At 37.4% G+C, this 26,051-nt stretch overlaps 1 protein-coding gene across 1 annotated transcript in view; it reads right to left on the bottom strand.

Moving 5' to 3' along the window:
- Positions 1-26,051, bottom strand: part of LOC149227579 (uncharacterized) — a 472,348-nt gene that overhangs the window by 303,504 nt on the left and 142,793 nt on the right. Inside the window, exons 7-11 of the mRNA XM_089380541.1 lie at positions 24,095-24,166; positions 23,866-23,937; positions 21,603-21,674; positions 21,394-21,471; positions 21,213-21,284 (exon numbers count right to left, since the gene is read on the bottom strand). Of these exons, the coding sequence (XP_089236667.1) occupies positions 21,213-21,284; positions 21,394-21,471; positions 21,603-21,674; positions 23,866-23,937; positions 24,095-24,166 (366 nt within the window). The remainder of the gene's footprint in view (positions 1-21,212; positions 21,285-21,393; positions 21,472-21,602; positions 21,675-23,865; positions 23,938-24,094; positions 24,167-26,051) is intronic.

The following is a 26,051-nucleotide window of genomic DNA, read 5'->3' as shown; positions in this document are numbered from 1 at the left end:
CATAACAGGATTCTTCGAAATGCTTATTGCACTTGTATTATCACATAAGATAGAGACAGGTGGAGTACATGTGATTTGAAAATCCTGCAAGGTTTGCATCATCCAAAGAAGTTGAGTGCAACAAGATGCAGCAGCCACATATTCCGCTTCAGCTGTAGATAAAGCAATCGAACTCTGTTTCTTGCTGAACCAAGATACTAATCTAGAACCCATAAAGAATGCACCACCACTTGTGCTCTTCCTATCATCCACGCTTCCGGCCCAATCTGCATCTGTGTAAACATGAAGTGTGAGATCTGTATCTCTAGGGTACCAAAAGCCATAGTTTTGAGTTCCTTGGAGGTACTTGAAGATTCTCTTGACTGCCTGAAGATGAGTTTCCTTTTGATTCGCCTGAAATCTTCCAACTATTCCCACTGCATGCATGATGTCTGGTCGGGTACCTGTCAAATAAAGAAGACTTCCAATCATAGATCTATAGGTTGGTTGATGCACTGCTGCCGATTCATCATTTGCACTGAGGCTGCATCCTGTAACCATGGGGGTACATACTGGTTTTGAATCTTCCATGCCATACTTCTTCAGAATTTGCTTGAGGTACTTGGTTTGAGACAAGAAGATATCGCCTTCATTTTGTTGGATTTGCAATCCAAGAAAGTATGTCAGTTCTCCAAGCAAGGACATTTCGAATTCTTTCTGCATCACCAAGGCAAAGCTTTGACTCATAGCTTCTTCATTGCTTCCAAAGATAATATCATCTACATACACAACAAGTATTAGCAATTTGTTATTTTCAATTTTTATATAGAGATTGATATCTGCTGATCCTTTTGAAAAACCTTGTTGATAAAGATATTTATCCAAACGATAGTACCAAGCCCTTGGAGCTTGTTTAATCCCATAGAGAGCCTTTTTAAGTCTGCATACAAGATTTGGATCATTCCCAAGGATAAAGCCATCTGGTTGCTCTATGTACACTTCTTCTTCTAATTCTCCATTCAGAAAGGTTGATTTTACGTCCATTTGAAATACTTTGAACTTCTAGAAGCTAGAGAGAGCAAGGAACATTCTGATGGCCTCAAGTCTAGCAACGGGAGCAAAAGTTTCTTCAAAGTCTATTCCTTCCTGTTGAGCATACCCTTTGCAAACAAGTCTGGCCTTGTTTCTAATCACTTCCCCATTTTCATTCAACTTATTTTTGAAGATCCATTTTGTTCCTATGACATTTTTGTCTTTTGGTCTAGGAACCAACTCCCAAGTGTTATTCTTTTCAATCTGCTCAAGCTCTTCATCCATTGCCTTAACCCAACACTCATCTTTGCATGCTTCTTTTACATTTTGCGGTTCAGTGGAAGAGAGCAATGCCAAATAGCTTGAAGCTTCTGCTATTGTTCTTCTTGTTTGTATACCTGCTTCTTTCTGCCCCAAAATTTGAGATTCTGGATGATTCTTCTGAACGTACCTGGATGGAGTCTTTTCTTCTATCCTTATCTGTTCCTCTGGTGCCTCTTGGGGTTCTTCTTCATCATCTGTCTGATTTAGAGAGTAGTCTTCATCCTCATTGATATTTTCATGATTCACTTCCCTAGGGATGTATCCTTTTTCATCAACCACTACATCAATGCTGTCAACAATTCTTCCAAGCCTTTTATTGTAACACTTATATGCTTTGTTGTAGGGAGAATAACCAAGGAGAATGCCTTCATCTGCTCTAGGTTCAAGTTTGCGAAGCTGCTCATCAATATTCTTAATATAGCATTTGCTCCCAAAAATTTTGAAATGCTTTACCGAAGGAGTTTCACCATACCAGAGCTCATGAGGAGTTTGAGTGTTGTTCACTCGGACATTTTTTTTGTTGAGAATAACAACAGCTGTGTATGCAGCTTCACCCCAGAAGGTTGCGGGAGTTCCAGACTCATCAAGCATAGCACGAGCCATTTGTTGGATTGTTCTGTTCATCCTTTTCGCCACTCCATTTTGCTGAGGAGTCCTAGCTGTAGAGAATTCCCTTCTTATTCCATGTTCTTCACAGAAATCAAAAAATTCATTTGAGGTAAATTCCCCACCTCTGTCGGACCTGAGGCACTTAATTTTGTAATCTGATTCATTTTCAGCCAACGCTTTGAAAGATTTGAATTTTTCGAATGCTTCATCTTTGTGCTTCATAAGTCCTAACCAAACAAACCTGGAGAAGTCGTCAATGAATAGTATAAGGTATTCTTCTCCTCGAGGTGACCTTGTCCTAAATGGACCACATACATCTGTATGGACTAGCTCAAGAGGCCTGCTAGTTGATCCTTCCTTCTCAGGAAAGTTAGTTCTAGTTTGCTTACCAAACTGACATGATTTGCATATGGTGTTGTCGGGAATTTTGATATCTGGAAGACCACGAACTGCCTGGTATTTGCATGCTTTCCTTATTTGTGAAAAGCTTAGATTCCCCAATCTCCGGTGCCATAACCAGTGTTCATCATCCTTGCTTAAATAGCATTGTTGTTTTCCTTCTTCAAATATGTATAAATTATTTGGAGTTCTTCTGCCTTTGATCACTGTTTCTCCTGTATCAAGATCACGAACACTACATCCATTTGATCGAAATATTACCTCGGTTCCTTGATCGCACATCTGACTAACACTTAGTAGATTATGCTTCAAGCCATCAACATACAAAACATTTCCAACTTTGACCTGTTCTTTCAACTGAGCAGTGCCTTTTCCTTTTATGGCTGTAGGGGTATCATTTCCAAAAGACACCTTCTTCCCCTTTTCTACTGCAGTATATGATTCAAGTTTTTCTTTATCCCCTGTCATATGCTTTGAACATCCGCTATCGATATACCATATATTTTCCTGTCCTTCTGCATAGAAGGCTATCCCACATCTTTCTGGTTGTGGTTCCTTCATTCTCCATGTTCTGGCACTTGAGGTATGTTCCTTCTGAGTTGTCTTCCAAAACCTACTCCTACATTCAGAATCTTCATGACCAAATTTATTACAAATAGAACATTCAACTTCATTTTCAAGGGCCGAAAACTTGTTATAAGTCATTTTCGTGATTCTATTCATATTCCTTTGTTTTTGAGCTTCTCTAGTCATGATTGTCTTATAGGCAACACATTGAGCTGCTTTGTGACCAAAATTATGGCAAGAGAAACATTGGCCATTGAAGAAACTCCTGCGATTATCAAATCATCATCCAATCGATTGTAGTTTCTACTGACATCCATTCTTGAGGCAAATTGGGAAGATTTTACCTGTGGCTGATTGTAGCTTCTGTTTGTCCTTAAGGTAGCTTGTCTGCGATTTTCTTGATAGTCTTTATTCTTTCTTGAGGTAAACTGTCCCTGATTTACCTGATGATTTCTATTAGGCCTTTGCTCGCTCTTCTTTGCTGCATCAAGATAACTTTTGGAGGTAGAAGCTTGAGATGTTTCTCCATTATATCCCAGACCTGTCTTGATTAGTGGAGAACGTTGCACATTGATAATCTCATCCAGAGTTTCAGATCCTTTAAGAAATTTAAGATTAATAGCTTTTTTTTTCTCAATCTCCTGTCTAAGACAAACAATTTCACATTCCAATTTTTCAAGATGTTTTTCCCTTTCAGCCAGTTGATATTGTAGAGACTCAATAATTGCACTTTTCTCTTCTAAGCAGATTTTGAGATTAGTCATCTCTTCAGAAAAACCTTCGACATCTATAGCATCCATGTAGTCATCATCTTCAAAAGCCATTAAAAGTTTATATTTATTACCTCGTTCATCTTCGTCACTATTTGAAATTCCATCACTATCTTCATGAGTGTAATAGCTTTTCTTATTTGCATTTTGTTTCTTGTTCCATCTAATAGGTTCCTTCCCTTTGTCAATATTATCCTTGTGAGGACATTTGGCAGCATAGTGACCGACTCTTCCACAAGCAAAGCATTTGAAAGGTAACTTACCTCGGAACCGTCCAGTACCTCGTTGAAGATTTTTGACAAAATTTGATTCTTCTTCTTCTTCTGACACACGTCCTGACTCATAGTACTCGCCTTTGCCTGAAGCCTTGAAGGAAGCTTCTCTCCTGTCGGATGGTCCTCCTTTCCTCATTTCATAAGCAGTTAGAATACCGTGCAGCTGTGACATTTTAAGGCTTTGTAGATTCTCCTTTTCTTCTATTGCAGAAACTTTAGATTCAAACCTAGGGGACAAAGATCTTAGAACTTTTTCAACCACAACAGCCTCTTTTATTTCTTCACCCAAATTTTTCATACAATTAACAATCTCATCTACACGAAGAAAATAGTTAGCCACACTTTCATCATTATACATCTTGAGATTTTCATACTGAATCCTGAGGGTTTGAAGTTTTTCTCGTTTTACCTGATCATCTCCTTCATAGCTTAGGACAATCTTGTCCCATATTTCTTTTGCTGATTTTAACTGCATAACTTTCACGAATTCTGATTGAGATAGACATCCCAATAGAGTATTGACCGCCTTTGCATTTGTTTCATATTTCTTCTTCTCAGCCGGATCTGTAGGAGTTGCTGCTGGAAAAGTATATCGTGTATCTATGATATCCCAGACTTCTGTACCCAACAATTAAAGATAGGCAATAACTCTTACCTTCCAATATACGAAGTTTGTCACATCAAAAACCGGTGGCCTGATTGATGCTTCCCTCTTGTAGTTGCTCATGATGAAGGATCTTCCTTCAAGCGATCAAGCTTCTTCAGAAGGACCTGCTCTGATACCAATTGTTGGAAATAATACTGAGGGGGGGGGTGAATCAGTGTTATCAAGTCAAATATTTCCTTTTCCAATTCCAGATGATATACGCTACTTCTCTTAATAAAAACCGCGTATATATGCAACTTTAGATAAAGAAACCCGCGTATACAAAGCAGACTTATAATTTGATTTATCTTTCAAATGTCAGTTATTAATCTGTGATTCAGAAGCAAATAACTAGTAACCAGAAACAGTCAAGCAGAGCAGAAAGACAATCGCACACAAGAACACAAGATATAAGGTGGAAACCCAATGTGGGTGAAAACCACCTGCTGCAATTCGTCTCTATCTTTTCTTTAATTAGAAACTTCTTTTTACAAATGTACTGGTGCAGTCCTTTTACCAGTACGCAGGCTGCAACCTGCAGAGAGCTACAACTCTCTCTCGTTTTCCAGCTTCTCCTGGAAGGGAGCTACAACCCCCTTAGCTCTTACACTAGCCAAGATACTAGTACGTAGGTGCTGGCCTACAGAAGGCTACAACCTTCTCTTTCTTTCAAGGACCACGTTTCATAAATTTTCAGACTGGATCCACAAATAACATCAATCAACCATCAAGAATTTCTGCATCAACCAATCACCTTTTCACCAAAACTAAATCAACATAAACACCTCTCTGACGACTGTACCCAGATCACAGTAACAGTACCACACACCAAAACTGAACCCAGAACACTGCAGCAATAAACACAACTCAAAATGTATACGCTACTTTAATGGCCTGAAACCTGCGTGCATACGCTTCTGCGTATGGAACAACCTACGTATACGTTGTTTTCCTTCACTGAACCTGCGTATATACGCGCCTTAGCTGAACTGAACCTGCATACAGATCTACAAACATAATTCACTCTTTCAAGTATTCAGGCACTGGTTAACCCAGATTATTAGATTTATAGATCACGCATGTGCCAGATATAACAGATTAAAATCATGCAAAGATATTATCATTCAAGCCAAGAGATTATGACCCATCAATAGAACTTATCCTTCTTTTTGCTAAGGTTCCTCCTTCATTCAGATCCAGATCTGCTCCACAATGCTAATCACCAATATTTCAGATCTCGTACATTATTAGATATTCAATAATAATTCAGATGATGCCTTGTCACATGATCTCCTTCCTCTTTTATAGTTTTAGGCCTTCCACAATACCACGGTCCAAAACCATAATAAACCAATACCAAGGGCGCAAAACCTGGGGTCAACACTTCTGACGAGATACCTTGGTCCAAAACCATAGGTTCAAATTCCAAGGACTAACAACCATGGACCAAAAATAAGTTTCCCACCATGTACGCGCTTTTCGATGCATAAAAGTGCATGTATACGCATACGCGACTTCTGAACGTATAACCCGCATGTATACACGTTTTCGGCAAGGTGAACGTGCGTATACAAGATTTCCTTCATTCTGAGCGCCTGAACTGAGGTCTGACACCAAAGTAAGTTGCCATCAAGGACAACACCTGTACCATAGGGCCACACCTATGCCAAAATACCAACAAAATAAAGTTCACATCCAAAAGTTTTTGAAGTTCATCTTTTACAATGTCTTTTAGGTGAGGGTTAAGTCTCCTTTGTGGTTGGCGAACAGGGCTTGCATCCTTTTCTATGTAAATGTGGTGTGTACATAACTAGGGATCAATTCCTTTCATGTCAAGATAATCCCATGCAAATGCTTATTTGTATTTTCTCAGTAGCTGGATTAGCTTGTGTTCTTGTTCTAGAGTCAGGTTGCCATTAATGTTTAAAGTTTTTCCTGGCCCAATTTTTACAGTTTTGCTATTTGATACAAAGGTACTAGGTATTGTTTGATCGTGAGCATCTTTGAGAGGATCTTCTTCTAATTCATTATCAAATGCTGCTTCTATCATATGAAATTGTATGTGGGATCTAGATTTAGCCTAGCTAAGAAAGTTGTTAATGAAATCATCCTCTATTTCATCTTTGAAATCGAGGGCATTTTCTATGGTTAATGGGGATCTAATATTTTCAGTGAGGTATAATACAGGATGTTTGTTAGTTTTCATTATTGTGACACTTGACTGGGCTGGAGGATACAAGGCTAGATTCCTGATATTAGCTCCTCTAGTTATGGTCATACTGCCTTGTCGGCAGCTAATATAAGAGTCAATGTGTTATGAAACCAGCTCACAAAAAGATAGAAAAGAGAGATACACGCCTTAGAATTCAGCCTCTTCGAGGGGGCAACCTCCTTTACATTACATAAATGAACAATTCTTGGATGATACAAATGAAAATACCTCCTTTCTATATATAGGAGTCTAAGTGGTCCCAATACAATCAAAGCCTACATAACAATAATATTGTAGGGCACAACAATAACAATAGTGGGCCTCTATGTGGCACAATAGTAACAATATGGGCACTACATGGGTACAACAATATAAATAAGGGGTATAACTACAATAGTAATGGGGTAATCACTAGTATTATAGGGACCCAACATGCCCCTCTCCTTCAAAAAAGTGTTGTCCTCAACGCTTGAGTAGTTCTGGATACTTCTGCATAAAATTCTCATCCTCCCATGTGGAATCTTCAGCGGATAAGTTCTTCCACTTGATAAGATACTCTGAAATTGATCGATTTCGTAGCTGTCGAGTTCTTGTTTCTATGACTGCTTCCGGTTCCAATATAATTTTTCCTTCTTCGTCAAGTTCTGGCAATATTGTTTGAACTGGGAGCTTGTCACCTATAACCTTCTTTAAACATGAAACATGGAAAACTGGGTGCAATCGAGAAGCTGCAGGAAGCTCCAATTTGTATGCCATAGTACCAATCTTTTGCAACACCTTGTACGGACCATAATACTTTGGTGATAATTTATTATCCTTCTTAGCTTGCTTGAGGGACATTTGCTTATATGGTTGTAGCCGTAGGAATACCCAATCACCTACATCAAAACTTCTTTCACTGCGATGTTGATCTGCCTGTTGTTTCATTCTATTCTGTGCCAACACGAGGTTATCCTTTAAGAGTTGGAGGACTTGTTGTTGATGTTCGATGTGATGTTCCACTGCCTGAACCTTAGAATTTTCTCTTAAATATGATGTGATGGATGGTGGTTGATACCCATAAAGTGCCATAAATGGGGTCATTTTTGTTGCTGTATGGAAGGAAGTGTTATACCACCATTCAGCCAGAGGCAACCATTTGACCCATTGTGTCTGTTTATCAGATACAAAGCAACGAAGATATCCTTCCAAACATTTGTTTACTATCTCAGTTTGCCCATCAGATTGAGGATGATAAGATGAGCTATGAGCTAACTGAGTACCAAGACAAGAAAATAATTCTGTCCAAAAATTTCCAGTGAAAATGGGATCTCTGTCACTTACAATAATCTTTGGGTTTCCATGTAGCTTTTGAATTGTTTCCATAAATGCAGTAGAAACTGTACTGGCTTTAAATGGATGTGATAATGCACAAAAGTGTGCATACTTGGTAAGTCTGTCAACTACCACCATGATGACACTCTTTCCCTCAGACTTGGGTAAACCTGTGATAAAATCCATTGAAACCTCCTCCCAACGTTGGCTTGGAATGGATAAAGGTTGTAATAGACCCGGTGTCTTAATTGTTTCAACTTTATTTTGCTGGCAAACCAAACATTCTGCCACAAACTTTTGAATATCTGATTTAAGGCCATCCCAAAAAAATTCCTTCTTAACCCTGTGGTAAGTTTTTAAAAATCCTGAGTGCCCTCCTAAGGGAGAAGTGTGCAATTCCATAAGAATCTTTTGTTTTAGCTGGGAATTCTTACAGAGGTATAAGCGATCTTTGTACCATAACGAATCATTTTTCCAGCTAAATGTATCAGACGTACTGGAATCTTGTTGTAGCTTTCGAATAAGTGCCCACACTTCTTCGTCATTCTTCCATTCCTCCCTTGCTTCATTTATCCAATCTGGTTGGATAATAGAAATGGCGCACAACAATGCTTCCACATCCTCATCCTTTCTTGAGAGTGCATCTGCCACCACATTTTGCTTCCCTTTTTTGTAGATGATTTCAAAGTCATAACCCAACATCTTTGTGACCCACTTTTGTTGCTCTTCAGAGGATAATCTTTGTTCTAAAAAGTATTTAAGGCTATCATGATCCGTTTTTACCTTGAAGTGTCTTCCCATTAGGTAGGGTCGCCATTTCTTAAGTGCATGGAGTATTGCCAACATTTCCTTCTCATAAATAGCTTTGCTTAAAAACTTTCCCTTGATTGGACGACTTTCAAAAGCAATGGGTCTTTCATCTTGCATTAGAACAGCACCAATTCCATTTCCTGAAGCATCACATTCCACAATAAAGGTTTTTGTGAAGTCCGGTGTAGCTAAGACCGGTGCTTGGCACATTGCCTCTTTAAGATGTTCAAAGGCCTTTGTTGCTTCCGGAGTCCATGAAAATGCATCTTTCTTCAATAATGTTGTTAGAGGTGCTGCTATTCTCCCATAATTCTTAACAAACTTGCGATAATACCCTGTCAACCCAAGAAATCCTCGCAGATGCTTTATGGATGTGGGGATTTTCCATTCCTTAATGGCTTTAATTTTGCTAGGGTCTACCTTAACTCCTTCATGAGATACAATATGACCCAAATATTCCACCTCCTGGACTCCAAAGAAACATTTGGATCTTTTTGCATATAATTGTTTCTCCTCCAATAGTTGTAGCACCCTGTCAACATGTTCAACATGATCCTTCCAAGACTTGCTGTAGATTAGTATATCATCAAAAAATACTAACACAAATTTTCTAAGGAATGGTTTGAAAATTGAATTCATCAAACCTTGAAATGTTGAAGGTGCATTGGTAAGGCCAAAAGGCATGACCAAAAATTCATAATGACCCTCATGAGTTCTAAATGCCGTTTTCGGAATGTCTTCAATCTTCATTCTGATTTGATGATATCCTGAACGAAGATCCAACTTGGTGAAGTAAATTGATCCATGCAATTCATCCAGTAATTCATCAATGACAGGAATGGGGAACTTATCTTTAATAGTGAGCTTGTTGAGCTCCCTATAATCCGGACACATGCGCCATGATCCATCCTTCTTGTGCACCAATACTACTGGAGCAGAGAAAGAACTTTGACTCGGTTGAATTATACCAGCCTCTAGCATTTCTGCAACCATACGTTCAATTTCACTTTTTTGGACATAGGGATATCTGTACGGCCTGATGTTTGGAGGAACACTTCCTGGAATCAGATGAATAGCATGATCATGATCACGCATAGGTGGGAGACCTTTGGGAGTCTCAAATACCTTGGAATGATTGTCCAGGACTTTTTGGAGATCTGGAGAAATAGATGATTCCAATGTGGAAACATCTAGCGAACATAATTGTGCAATTACACCTCTTTGCTCCTTTTTTAGAAGCTTTGTCATACCATTAGAGCTGATTATCTTTCCTGGTTTCCCTGCAATACCCCTTAATTCAACTTCCTTTCCTTCCACAGAAAATTTCATGAAAAGTTCTTGAAAATTAAAAGCTATTGTACCCAAGGATTGTAGCCATTGGACTCCTAGTACAACATCAGCACCTCCCATTGGAATGGAAAGCATTGGGCTAGTCAATACATATTCTCCCATGGATAGCTTGATATTATGGCACTTTCCAGAGCAATTTATTGTTCCTCCATTTGCAATCATCACTTGACACTCTGGTGCTGGATATAGGAAGCAATTCAATTCTTTTGCTACCCTACAATGAATAAAATTGTGGGTGCTTCCTGAATCAATCAACACTATTACCTTTTTCTTCTTGATTTGTCCTTCTATCTTGATGGTTTGAGGAGTGGTAATTCCCGCCAATGCATTACAAGATATGGTCGGATTTATTTGTTCTTCATCTAGGCTTTGTTCCTGGAATATATCCTCTTCTTTTGACCTTTCTTGCTCCTTTTCTTCTTCCTCTTCACAATCTATGTAGAATAATTTCTTCTCAGCACACTTATGACCTTTTGTGTATTTGCTATCACAATTGTAACAAAGCCCTTTTGCTCTTTTTTCTTCCAATTGTTGTGGTGTCAACCTTGTAGGTTGTGGAAGACTATGGGCAACAACACTTCCATCTTTATAGTTGTGAATGGTATGCTTCCTAGTTGCCATAATTTTGCTTTCCATTTTTCTTGCTAACCTGAATGCCTTCTCTAATGAATCAGGTTCCCAAAGGCGCACATCATGTTGGATATTATCCTTTAAAGACCCTATGAACACATCAATCCTATGCTCCTCTGGAATATCTTTTACCCTTATGTTCAATTTTTGGAACTCCTCAATGTGCTCCATTATTGAACCCTTTTGTTTGAGACTTATCAATTGGCTAAAAAAAGTGTTGCTTTTTGTATCCTCATAATGTGCTATCAATTCTTCCGTAAAAATTGCCCAAGTGATAAATTGTTTACGAGAACAAAGCCATTGATACCATACAAACTGATTTGGTTCCAAATATAAAGTTGCCATACGTACCTTTTGTGTGTTTTGCACATTATTGAGATCGAAGAATTGCTCCATCTGTAATATCCATGTGGCGGGATCCTTGCCATCAAACTTCCTCATATCGATTTTTGGAACATGATGAGTCTTCGATCCAACATTAGCATCTATGGTATCATGATTAACATTTCTTTTGTTCTCATCATGAGTTTCCTTTACTACCTTTTCACCATTAGTGACCCTTTCTTGTAGCAACTTCTTCAATTCATCCATCTTATCATCCATGCCATCAAATTTAGCATCAATCTTAGCTTCCATGCCATCCATCTTAGCTTCCATGCCATCCATCTTAGCTTCCATTCCCTTTATCTTAGATTCTACGCCATTTACCTTAGATTCCACGCCACTTATCTTAGCTTCTGTTAGCTTTTGTGAGCGTGACATTTGTTGCACTTGTTCTTGTAATTTTGATATATCATGTAGCATTTCTTCCTCTTCTTCATGAGTCATGCTAGAGCTTTCAGGTTCCTTACTAGGTGTTTGCATTTTCTTTCCTCGGGGCATCAGTTACCGATAATAAAGTTTTACTATGCCCTTTGAATTCCGTTAAACCAAGCTTACACAAAAATTAAAAAAAAACTACACACCTTTTTTCACTTTATAGAAGCCTGATATTGAATCTGATGTATCTCTGTAATTTCGGATCATCCAATTCTGAAATTGCTACCTGTAGTAGCCTTCTGTGTCCTCTTTCCAATGCCACAAGTCTGAGCCAAATTGGATTCTCCAAGGAAGAGTTATGTGAAATCTCCCACAGTGACTTGCTTTTAGACTGGTTCAGTAGAGCGAACTTGTACGACGTGCCACGAGTCACTATTTCAACCTTTGAATATTAAACACACGCACAAAAAATTACAGTCCGTCCTCTTTCTGTACCTTTTCACGAAATTTCAATCCGATCCTCAGAGAGAGAGTTATGACGATTTTCCCCAGGTCACCTGTTTTGAATGTAATTCAGGAGTCTGCAAAAGGACCAACTTCCTCGGATCATATCTCCGAAAATATCGCGAGAAAAGCTCTGAAATTCGGACCCAAGGTTCAGCGCCAATTCTTCTCAAATGGGTTTTTTTTGCGACTTCTGAAACGTCACAGAAAAAAAGTTATAGCGAAAATGCCACGATGGCCTGTTTGGAGCAGCGAAACCCTAGAATCCAAAGCTCTGATACCAAATGTTATGAAACCAGCTCACAAAAAGATAGAAAAGAGAGATCCACGCCTTAGAATTCAGCCTCTTCGAGGGGGCAACCTCCTTTACATTACATAAATGAACAATTCTTGGATGATACAAATGAAAATACCTCCTTTCTATATATAGGAGTCTAAGTGGTCCCAATACAATCAAAGCCTACATAACAATAATATTGTAGGGCACAACAATAACAATAGTGGGCCTCTATGTGGCACAATAGTAACAATATGGGCACTACATGGGTACATCAATATAAATAAGGGGTATAACTACAATAGTAATGGGGTAATCACTAGTATTATAGGGACCCAACACAATGGTTGCAAGCCAAGGTCTGCCTAAAATAAAGGGATGTCCATCAAGTCAGTTTTTGGGGTTTATTATCGGAAATTCGGCAGCATACTCCAAGGAATCAACGGATACCATGACATCATGTAGTGTGCCTTTTGGCCTAACCACAGATCAGTCGGCCAGTTCTAATAAAGTGGAGGTTGTTTCTACTGATGTAATGGCCAGTTTTTGACAAGTGGTGGTTGTTAGGATAGTAATTGCAGCCCCTAAATCAACTAAGGCATTTGCAAAAGTTTGCCTATTGATTTTTACTGTTACTATTGGATTTCCTGGGTCTTCATATTTAACGGGTGTTTCTTTTCCTTATAATAGGTCGGATAGGGTGCCAACTACTTGGACTGTTGGGTTATTTGTTATTCTCCTCCTTGTTTTTTTAATACATAGCTCTCTGATGGTCTCTGCATATATTGGGATGTCTTGGATGGCTTGGAGGAGTGGAATTTTTATGTATAGATTTTTAAGTTCTCCCACAATGTCAAAATCACGATGTTGTATAGGTCGAGGTATAATTAATCGTTCTGGGAATGGAGGAGAAGATGTGATTACTTGATTATGAGTTTGTTGTCTGATCACATCCTCTTCTTGCAATGGTTGTTCTATAGGTAACTGATTTTCAACTTGAGCGGTTTTATCTCCCTCTGTTTCAATGATGCGCCCAGATCTTAATTGAAGGTCATTACACTCCCTTAGATCGGTTTCTATCTCTGGTGTTTCAATTATTTGAATGGATTGGACCGGTCTGTTATTCGGATTAGGGTTGGGTTGGGCTGGGAGTTGCGGTCTTAAGTTAGACTGGGGGTTTTGTTGTAATGCTGGCAGTGTAGGTTGAGGGAGCGGAATGGTTCCTACTGGCTGATTCATCGGTCTTTGCCAGTTTGTCTGCCAAGCTTGACTCTGTGAAGTAGGAGGGGACCATTGCGCTGGATATACATTGTTTTGCCAATATGGTGGGGTATAGGGAAAATTTGGCCAATTGGGTTGACTTACTTGATTCGGCCATGGTGATGATGAAGAAAATGGTTGTTGTGACCAAGTTGAGAATGGAGATTGATTTTTCCACATAGTATTATATTGTTGAGCATGATATTGTGGAGGCTGAAAAGAAGAAGCTAGATCGGAGAACATACCTGATTGTCGCAGCTGCCATTGACGGCGCTGATTAAGTAGGTACACCGGTTTTGGCTCTTCTTCCGCTTCCTTGTAGACTGCTTTCAATCCCGGAAGTGAGGGACAACTCTCTATAGAATGGTCTTTTGTACAAATGGCGCAAACTTGAACCGCATCTAACGGACATTCTTTGTGGCTGTGTTTCTTTCTGCACCTGGTACAAAAGATTGCCAAATTTTGTTCTTCCTCTGCTTGTTTCTGCTTGGCTTGCATAATATCAAGTTGCATTGTCAAAGTCCCCAATATGTCGGTTTTGAAATTTTCTAATAAATTTCCAATTTCTGCGTGAGTTACTCCTTCTGCAGAAATTCTGTTATCTCTTGCAAACCGATCATGTTTTGCTGGTTTTAGTCTTGTGTTGCCTCTTGAACTCTTGATACATAAATTAATAATGTCAGCAAATTTTTTATGATAAATATCTCCTTTTCCCATAATATTTAGTGTCTCAATCCATTATTCCTTCATTCCTCTAATTAATGTTATTTTTAATATATTATCAGGTAAGGGTAATGATGCATAAGGAGATCTTTGAAGATTATACTGAAAACGCTCAACATACTCTTCTAATGTTTCATTTGGTCTAGCTACCATCTGAAATATTTCATCTTTTAACTCTCTAGACATGCAATAATCCTGATATTTTTTTAAAAAAGACTCTTTCATTTGATCCCAGTTATTTATAACACCACCACCCAACCCCATAAACCATCTTAAAGCAACCCCTTTTAATGTAGAGGGAAATAATTTTAGTCTCTGGGGGTCGGTGGTATAGTCATAACCTCTACACGGCACATCAAATTCAAACAAGAATGCATCTGGATCTTCTGATGTAAGGCCATGGAATGTAGGGATATGCTGTAGAAAAATTGCTTTCATAATAACATTAGCTACAATGTCCACAATGGGATATTGCAGTGTAGAAGTTTGGGTGTTTGGCTGGTTTTGGGCCATTTTGTCAAATATGTGCCAATAATCTTCTGGGATGTCTAGGACGGTATTCTTAGGCTGAAGAGGGGGATTGACTTTAACAAGAATGGCCTTAATAGCACTTCCTTTATTTGGGATGATGAGAGTTCCTAATGTCTGGGTGCATTTTGGCTCCTGAGGTTCTTCAACTTCGTTATGGATGATTTTTGCATCACTTCCCTTATCTGGGTTGCTTAATGGTGGAATTATCCCAAGAGGAGATCTTGGCTCTTCAGTTTCCCTGGTTTCTCCTCTCCCTTCACAGAGGTTGCTAAGGTTCCCTTCTTGCAATGATTTTGGGCTAGAATTCTCAATTTCTTGAAAATATTGCTCTTCGATGTGACTATGCACCTCAGCAAAGGCTACATATGGTGATCTCGTGGCTTGAACGGAACTAGTAAGTTGTCTAGAAGTAACTTTTCTAGGCCCTACTGAAGGCTGAGATTCTGCTTTCTTAAGGATTTCATCTATAAAGGTTGATCGGCCAAGGGTCACTGGCCCCTTAGCTTTATCAGGCTTGGGTAGAGGTTTAGGATTCTTTTCTGGCTTTTTCTGCTTAGTCATGCACACAAATCAACTGCTAATTTCTACCCAAAAAAACAACAACAAATCTGCAGGAAAGCGGGCAGGGGAGCAGGGCTATTACATGCTCTGTACGCAGGTTCTTACCTTCCATTTTTAAAACCCAATTCTCTCCTAGCAGGTTCTTACACTACTCTGGAAAAAAACAAATGGCTACACTTTTCCCTGGCAACGATGCCAAAATGTCAAGTAGTAAAAAGGGTCTTTTTCACCGCTATTTACCCTCCATTAACTGTCAATCTAGGAATGTTTTGTTATCTCAAAGAGTATACTCAGTTTGAGGCGGTCATTTGTCAGAGTAATGCTAGTAGTATAGTGTTCTCAATACAAGAGTAAACAGATGCTTGGAATGAAATCTACTTGCAAAAAAGAAACCTAGGACTCAAATCTTGCGTTCAAAAAGCTACAACAATTTATCAGTCAAGGGTACAGTAACAGTAACTCTTCCCTATGTAAACTGATGCAATCAAGAAGGCACTCAAAGGAAGGATCATCAAACTGGGAACTAGACAGCGTATGTCGAAGTTCACTACAGTCTCAGACCTTCTGCACACCAAAGCAATGATGATCTTTAAATGACAAGAAATGGAACAACAACTATCTCTATAAACAGGATTGTACAACAACCCAAGTTAAACACGCGACACACCTAATAGTAAAGGGAACAGTAATCTAAGCTTTGATACAATACGCATGAATCACAACTATAAAGTAACAGCAATTGTAACAGAATAGCAATCCCAAATGAACAACAGTCACAACTTAAGAATAAATCATACAGTAGTACCGACTTAGGAACATACAGTGCGGTTAATCTATAATCGAATGGCAATCTGTAAGGAACAACAATGTTATATCAATTGTCAGAAGGAACAACAATGTGATACAAAGTTAGAATGATAACATAGCATTCCTATTGCAAATAGCAATAGTATTTAGTCAAGTATATATAACAGAGTTGATATGTAAAACAGTAAAGCACGTCAAATTACTAAACAGAGTAAATGGAAGAAATCAAACCACACATGAATCAGAAATATGGTACAGGAGCAAGTGATCCACCAGGGTCGCACCCTTATCCTCCAGGGACTCACTGCTTAAGGCTACTCCAGGATCAACGATAGAACAGAAACCAGGTTTTTATATTAAAACATTAAACAGAGCTACAATGAATTGCTCTTCGAAGAGAGTCGATGATCAAAGTTCAAGTATCAAGGAAAATTTCATAAAAATAGCAATAGTTCTCTCTCTCCCCCCCAAGCTAACAGTGCTACCCCTTCTTATAATAGCCAAGCGATGTCAACAATGAAGAGGATTGTTAAGATAGCAATCCCTTAGGATCCTTCGCCAAGCTGTTAGTTTACAATTATCCTCTTGTTCTTTTGCATCGATTGGAGATCTCCTTTTCTTTTTTCTGGCTGTTACGCTCCAATTTGGATCACCTTGTTTGAACGCGGTTCCCTGCCAAAGGGACAATAGTTAACTTGGTCTCGTTCTTTCCTTTGGGATGACAGTCTTCCATTTTCTCCTCTTTCTGCATAGAAAAAGGATAATTATTAGTTATTTCACATTACATATAAATCTTCTAGATTTTATCATATTCTTTTGTCATATGCCTAGCTCATGATGTGAAAAGGTTGTGAGTTTTGAAGAAAAGATAACAAATTAAATGAAAATAACATACCTTCTCCAATGCTCAACAGATTGGAGGGTTGAGGGAGAAGGAATAGGCTTATAGACAAGGCTCTCAATCCCTGTAAGCCTTGGTAAACTTGGATTCCCAAATGGTCCTTAACAAATAATCTTTATTGAGAAGTGGGAACACACACGACTAAGTGGACTCAACCCAAGCTCGAGGATGGAATGCAACAACCAATGATGTTCCTATCCTAGACAAGGTGAAGGGAAAGGACCAAACAAGAATATTTACTTCAAAAAGTTGAATTGACCCTGTTGAGGTCAAGCCTTGACGATGCCTAGGAAAAATTTGATCCTAGAGCTAGAACTTGGGATTCCCGAAGATTCCACCATTAGAATTGCCTCAAATTTGGAGGAGAGGGAGGGGACCCACTAGCATAGTTGCCTGTAGGAGATCGAAGTTTTTCCTTTGGTAAATTCCTGAGAAATTGATACCCTAAGTGACCTTTGAGTGCTAGACCTGGAAAAAAGTGGTAAAAGGTGAAAAAGGTGAAGGAGATGACCACCCTTTTTAGCGATCAATGCCTAATTCACTTGGGGATATGGAGTCAAGGATGATGATGAGTAAGAACTTGGCTTCTTGATCAAGGAGGCCCAAAAGTCAACTTCATCCAAAGTTGAGAGAAAGAAAAGAAAAGTGATCTTCAAGCATTTATACTTCAAAGAAAAATGATGCAAGCTTATCGAGACAAATAATCTCTAGGACATTTCATTCAAAAGAAAAGTGACCTTCAAGCATTTATACTTCAAAGAAAAATGATGCAAGCTTATCGAAACAAATAATCTCTAGGATATTTCATTCATATAACATTGGCCCATACATTAAATTAGCTAAAACATGCTTAATTCCACATTTCGATTATGTAGCAACTAGCCATAATTTTAGTAGTATGGAGCAACAAGAATAACAACATCAAGATTTACTTACAACGTTATAGAGTATATCCAACCAAAATTTCGTTTACAAGATAAACAGCTCAAATCCATACGTCAAAATTCATCCATCTCCAAAAAATATCCTCCAACGAAAAATGTGAAGTTCTCTATGATTAGAGAGATCCCAAGTGAAGTGTTGATCCAAATGAATGTATCTAAGCTCAATATATAACCTCCTAAGGAGTTAGAATTAGCCTATGGGCCTACATTAGCTCCTAATGATAAAATAATGTGCAAATAAAACCCACTCTTATTGGTGGCAAGCCCACCAAACTAGCTCACAAGTGGAAAAATAAGCCTCACAAGGGGCCAAATAATAATATGTACATGCCTTGGGGCCCTCCAAAGGCCTAATAATGTCTTGAAGTGACATACTGAGGAATAAATTCCTCGGAATATGATGGACAAGGGGGTGGCCCGTTCTTCTCCAAGTAGTAGACCTGTGGTGCTCCCAGTGGGTCTAAGGACACATAAATGACCCCATGGGTCTCCATATGAATCAGAGATGCTTGTAGATCCTTTGCAAGGGTCCAATTAGTGCAATGAATGCTTCCATGGCATCGCACAAGTCTTAGGACACCTTCCAAGAGTGTGGGGCTACTGTGGGGGCCTGTTGGGCATAATGTACCATTCATATCACCATCATCCCAAAATTGGATCGCTAGTAGTCTCTGAGCATTCAGGAAGATCCGTGGAGTGTTGTCTGTTGCTATGGAGGCCCATGACTCTCTATGCACACCCTACATGTGCCAATGTAGACCTCTAGGGATTAGGATCCCATATAGGGAGACCAAACCCATATGGAAACCACTTGTAATCCTGCATAAGATGCTCTACGTTGATCAGTCCCTGGTCTCGGGCTACTGCATTTGTCTCTCTAAACAATCCATTGCATCATCTGACACTAAGTCCATCTCGCTATTACTGATCCTCGGGCTCCCGTAGCAAGGAATTGATCCAAGAGGTGGACTCATCAAGGATCCTGCCCACATGTAGTCCTCCCGACTACAGCTCAATATCACCCCATTTCGCTCCTGGAGATGCGTGGGCACTCATGGCAAACTCATCTTTGTCAATTTTTGCTAAGAAGCCTTAGGATCATGTTTCTCATCATTATCCTTTTGTTTCAAAGAACACTGGGATGCAAAGTGGCCCATCTCGCCACATCTGAAACATTTCACCTTGAAATGTCCTTCTTTCACTTCTGCTTCTATTGTCCCATTGATGCTAGAGCTGCGTTCTCCTCCTTCTCCTTGGTCTTCGTGCCACTCCCACTGCTGCCATTGAGGTTGACCTTAACCAGATCCCTCCTTAATTCTTCTTGTTGAAGAGTTGCCCACATCTCCTCTCATGAAGGTAGTCTTTCCTTGCCCAATATACTTTGGACGAAGACTTGCCATTCATCCGAGACTCCATTCAAGGTTGTCCTTACCATCACGGTAGACTGAGGAGTAGACCCCACTGCAGCAAGCTGGTCTCTACTGTCCTGAAGATGTTGAAGATAGGAGTTAACCCATTCTCCCTTTTGCATCAATGTCTGCTACAACTTTTGTTCTAAGTAGAATTAATAAAATACAAATCCGGGTAGAATTTTACCAAATGGTTTCTGGGTTCTTTACAACACATGTGTCTTAGCCTCTCCACCAATTTTCATGGCTAGAGCACATCTGATGCTACCAAAAACTAACACCACTTTCATCGAGTGACTTATGTAGAGGAAAAAAATCTTTGATTAGAGAGTGGCTAAGAGGCATCTAAGAGTGGCCATCTATGGATCCATGTGGGGCTACTAGCTAGCAAGTTGGATCAAATTGGGGGCGGGGGAGGATTTTCTATGGGGGTTACCCATAGGCTGGTGGTTAATAGTAGTGTTGATAATATTGTTCTTGACAAAATATTGGCGAGGGTCCTGAAAACATCTTTTCAGCAATATTGGCGAAAACATCAATGAAATATCGAAAAATATTGGCAAGTATAAAAAACCATTTTTTTCTTCAGATTTTTAAACATATAAAGCAATAATGATATTTAGCTGAGATTTTCAAAATATGGCAATATTTATTAGAGATTTTCAAAATATGGCAATATTTATTAGAGATTTTCAAAATATCGCGATATTTTCAAATCTGAAAATATCGTGATATTTACCTGCCAAAATATCATTTATATTTCGTGAAATATCGCCAATATTATCAACACTAGTTAATAGGCCAGAAACAAATTCCTTAGAAAATTCTTCAATCTTCAATAAGCATTAAAAGATGTCAACCAACATAAATAATAGTAGAAAATGAGTAAGAACCCGCACTTTGGCACAAATTTCAAACTTGGCAGCCAAAGTCACTAGTTTTTAATCCATTTATCTATTTTTTGGCAATTCTTTTGATCACTCTATCCCACAACTCCTTGGGTGAGTCTTGCAACGAAAAGTGGATTCTAAGGACTTGCACACTCGGTGAGGCTGAATTAAAGCCCATACATGAGATTAGAGCCAATCAGTAATATACCGAAAGCATTGATTTTTCCCTTGTGAATCTTGGAACTTCAAGTTTCATAGAATATTGGTAGGAAATCCATTCCATTATAGGCATTTTCCTTCCATGACAGTTAAGAAATAATCATTGGCAAAGTGGCCATTAACCATTTGCCCCAAGTTAGGGTATTGTATCAAACTACGTATATACAATTCTGTAAATGTGGTTTTCATAATTTCGTGTTGTTCTTTTAAATTCACGAAGTGCGTATAAAATTTGTTTGTTTCCACCAGCTTAACCCTATAGGCAGTTATATTAAAAAAATGTCGATTTCTTCTACTATTAATTAGTCTATTCCTGTTTGTTTATGTACGTCATCATATCATTGCGTATGTGGGACAATTTATACTCAACTCCACATATATTCCAAGAGACCAATTTAATTATTTTCATTAAACCATTGAATGTCTAATATGATTATTCTAGGGCTTCCAAAGTTATGAGAGTGGTCGAGGGAAAGCTATAATGCTAGAAAATATAAGAACGTGGCTTACAAACTTTGTAGCCCAATAAATTCTCCAATGTATGAAGGAATTTCACCAGACATCATGTTGTTTCTTAGCACTCTGCACAAGACGTGCAATGTTAGAATCTTATTGTTTAGAAGATAAGCAGCAAAGTCGAATAGCTCGCATTAAGGTAAGGTTTATAAGCACAAGAGTCTATTTCACTTACAGTGTAGTCAATTTCTTGAAGTCTTTTAAGAATGACAACGACGAGACACCTGACCACGTTATGTCACTTACTCTCCTGCTAGCATGCATACCAAATATATGTCAACAAATAGTGAACTTTTAACGTCAATTTATGAACCAATTTACTTGCATTTCAAGTTGAATAAAGTAGTAGCAAAAATGCCAGTGAACGTTGAAACAAATACATACAGATTTGTCAAAGAGGTTAAGTTGGAAAATCCTGAAGGAATTGGACCCTTGAAAGCATTCCCCTCTAGCCTCCTGCATAACCCTTTGATTCAACATCGTCTGCAAGCCATAGAATAATGTGAAAAATAAATGGATAAATGTCTAAATCGCATGTGTGTTTTGGAGCGGTACATTAAAATTATGATAGAAAAGAACAAGTGTATGAACCAATGTATAGCTTTATGAGTTTTATATATTAAAATTCGGATACCATATAACATTTTGAGAAAAAACAATACACTGGTCGGTTACAGTTAATTAGAAGGATCCGGGTTCAGCACAATTCTTACACATACATATAAATGCTGACCAAGTGGATGCTTCTGGAAACAACCCATGGTACCATGGGTGTATAACTTTATTACAAATCAAATAAGCTTTAATGTATGATATGTTAAATAGGTTGATGTAGGATATGTTAAAGGACTTCATGTATGTTCAAGATCGTATAACTTCATTACAAATCAAATAAGCATTAGTTTGATGTATGATATGTTAAATAGGTTGATGTATGATATGTTAAAAGACCTCATGTATGTTCAACATCATAAAAATGAATATATAGAGTTTTTCAACCAGAATGTTGCAAAAACATTTTAATAACCCTTTTTCTATGAAAAAATAATCAATATTAAAAATGAATAGAAATGCTTTGTTTTTTTGGTAATCGACAAGATACTTTACCACAAAATAAGATATATCATGCCACATTCATGACTCTCCTACAAAGAGAAAACACGAAAAAATTTTTGGCAAGAGAATAAAAAGTTGAATGGTGAGTCTTATATAACCTTTCTATTTTCTAATTAAGATAATCACAGAATTCAACATATTTTACATGTATATTAAAAGAATATGTTTGTACATCCTATTGTATTTTTACTTATCTCTTTATAGCTTTACTCATATGTAAAGTGTAAGAACTATTGGATGTGGAAATTCTTTGGATGCGAAATTAAATTTCGAATTCGAGGAGTATCCACTCTTCAAAATTTAGTAACTATTGGATGTGGAAATTCTTTGGATGTAAAATTAAATTTTGGATTTGAGGAGTATCCATTCTTCATAATTTAGTAGACTTGTACTAAAAACTTTCAAAATTTCTGAAAAAACGTGTTTTTAATTCTGTGTCCAAAGGATGCCTACACTTGACATTTGAATAAACCTATAAGGAGATAAACCAAAAATACAAATGAAAAAAGTAGTATTAGGAGAATTTTGACATCTAAAATGGGCCTCGTTTTTAAAGAAAAATATTTTTTATTATTGTGTTTTCAGTTTATCCTTGTACATTTATTCAAATGTTGAGTGTAGGGACTCGTTGGATGCAAAATTGAATTTCACATCCAATGAGTACCCAATTTGCATACTTTTGAGTAGATTCACACCGGAAAAAGAATGAAAATACATAAAAAAAAATGTGTTCTCTCATTGTATTTTCAATTTTTTTGGTGTGGGTTTACTCAAAGTATTCTTATTGGGTAATCGTTTGATGTGGAACTCAATTCGGTATCCGACTGGTCCTACATTCGACATTTGAGTAAACCTATAAAGAAATAATCCAAAAATACAATAAGAAAAAAGTTTTCACATTTTCCTTACTAAATATTTAACCCTAGGGATGACATCATCATCCTTAATATTATTTGTTCTCTTAAATTTAATATTGCTAGTATATTTTTTGTTCTGAGACCCATTTTTTAAATCAAAATTCTCTTAATGTTTTTTTTTTTTCTTCCAAAATATTTACCCATGGAGATGGCAACATCGTCTTGAATTTTATTGGTCATTTTAAATCTGATTTTGTTAATACAAGTTTTGTTTTGAGGCTCATTTTTTACCTCAAAATTCCCCAAATAAATAATTCTTGAAACATCCAATCAGAGAGTGTTAGTATGCCCAATTCTCTCCAATTTCTCCAAAAATTTCTAGTATCCTAACAATAACAAGAATTTTGTCAACTGTTTTCTATACGAAAATTTATTAATACCCAAATCATCCTAGAATAGGAATTATCTCTTGCAAACCTCTTTCCTATGTCTGTGTATGTTGCAGCAATTTACAAGGCTAACTACATTTCTAGTAATATGAACATTAAGTTGAATGAAACCCAAAAATTTGCAGGGAAACAATTAAATTTGAATTGAGCATACATATATCCATATACATTATGAATTTTCTAATACCATAGATCAACTCAATTACATAGTGAACACACACATACAGATCAGTAAGGTTCTTCCAACTTCCAATGAAGTCTGGTATTCCTCCAGTGAATGGATTATCAGAAGCCCATCTGGATCACAAAACCAAAAAAATGTTATCCAAATACAATCGTCTTAATTTATATTTCAGAACAATTTTCCAATGTATGAAACTCATTTTGTGGGTTGTACCAAAAAAATAAGAACAACAGAGTACTATTGTCAAGAATAGTAGCAATTAAAACTCACAGAATTTCCAAGCTTTGAAGATTTCGAAATGAAGATGGTATCTCTCCACTTACTCCTGTACTAAAAATGTACCTGTTTGGTAAAAATAGAGAACAAAATTCAAGTTAGGAATATTTGGAATGATTTCTAGCCATCTATATAATGACAAGTGTGTGACCAGCACAAGGCATAATTTGGATAAATTTTGCTTCCCTCCACTCATGAGAATCTAACAGTAATCACAATAGAAAAATAGGAATATGTTGGCAAGTCACTAATCATTTGCGCACCAACACAAAATATAGGCATTCAATTAACTTATATTGACAATAACCCAATCAAGTAACTCACTTTCCAAGCAATAGGAAATATATCTTCGGAATGACAATGACCTCATCCAGTGATCTTCATTAAAACATTTATTATTCTTGTGAAATATATCTTAAATGGATTCATCATTACATGTAATAGAGTTTCATTTCTTATGCCTTTGAGAGTGGAAAAGTAACATTTCATTTTCCATTCATTGGATTAAGTCGATTATATCACATATTAATACATAAATTTACAATAAATATATTAGCAACAAATATAGAGCTTTACATAATAAACATCCTTATATAGAATGCTAGACTACTTCCATAAAATCGAAATTTTCTACCGCCCAAAGCTTGTACATGGTGATTTATGATTTGATTATATGGCATAAATCTCTGAATTTCTTCCTATTATGCTTATCATCTAAGATACCTACCATAATAAAAACCCAAAACCATGCAACGGAGGTGGACTAGAGGAAAGTCGAAATATATGATCATACCATGATCAAAAATACATATAATAGAAAGGTAATATATGATCATACCATGATCAAAAATACATATAATAGAAAGGTGATAACATATGATCAAGAAAATCAGTCCATCCATTCATGGAATTTCTTATAAAAGAAAAAATAGAGACGATAAAGCAACAAATATAAGGAATGAAGTTGTCAAAAGATAAGAACCAATTATATAATGTGTCAAAAGATAAGAACCAATTATATAATGTGAACTAAAATGATAGAAAGAAAAATATAATTATACTATCCCCTGGCCAAATATTATTAATATAACTGGGCTTTTGATATGTTTGATATAGCAATGGAATTCAAGAAGCATTGCTAATTTAAGAAACATAAATTAGAAATGATATTTTAGCGATGGCACTAACAATGTAAATCAACTAATTATGACTAAGCTAAATTTAAGGAACCATTCATTCTTGGCATCCTTTCTGTACTAGGCTTTAAAAATTATTATATTAAGGAAATCAACACCCTTTTTTCTCGTTCTTGGGATGCTTTTAGTACTAAGCTTTAGAATTTGTTTTATCAAGGAATTCAACATCCTTTTTTCTTGCACACTAACTTCTATCTTCTAATGCAGCATATTGTCTCAAAATCTAGCAGGTCTTCTAAAAGGGCACCCTACAAGACAAAACACTAGACTAAGTGACAACAATGAGGTGTGGCCCACTATCACCACAACCACTACCCCTTGCTCTTTATGGAATTTCACCAATGGGAGGCTTCCCATTAGAGATGTCATCTATGAAAGATATGTTAGGTTCAAGTTTCAAGATGACAAATGGATTATAGAGGATGACTCTTCTTAAGGACAAAACTCATTAAGCAAGAAAAAGGGAACCCACATCCTTTATCAAGACCAAATTAAGACTCAATTCACCTAGGGCTTGAGATATAGCAAGGAAAATGGATTATCCTAGAGTCAAGAGGCTAAGAAAAGGTTTCCCCACAATGAATACTAGCAAGAAAACAAGAAAAGGAACCTCCAATAAGCCCTTAAGTTAAAGCTTCGCAAACTATGGTTTTCCTAGGGCAAGAGAATCAGGCCTTGAAATGTAAAAACTGTCCAGTAAATGAAGATTATTTTGAGGCAAACAAATCTTCCCCCAATTCTAAATCTCTCCACAA

Source organism: Pinus tabuliformis, chromosome J (genome assembly GCF_031772625.1).
Source record: "Pinus tabuliformis cultivar Carrire ecotype Pingquan chromosome J, CPIR1, whole genome shotgun sequence".
Taxonomy (NCBI): domain Eukaryota; kingdom Viridiplantae; phylum Streptophyta; class Pinopsida; order Pinales; family Pinaceae; genus Pinus; species Pinus tabuliformis.
This window is presented reverse-complemented; position numbering and strand designations above follow the sequence as displayed.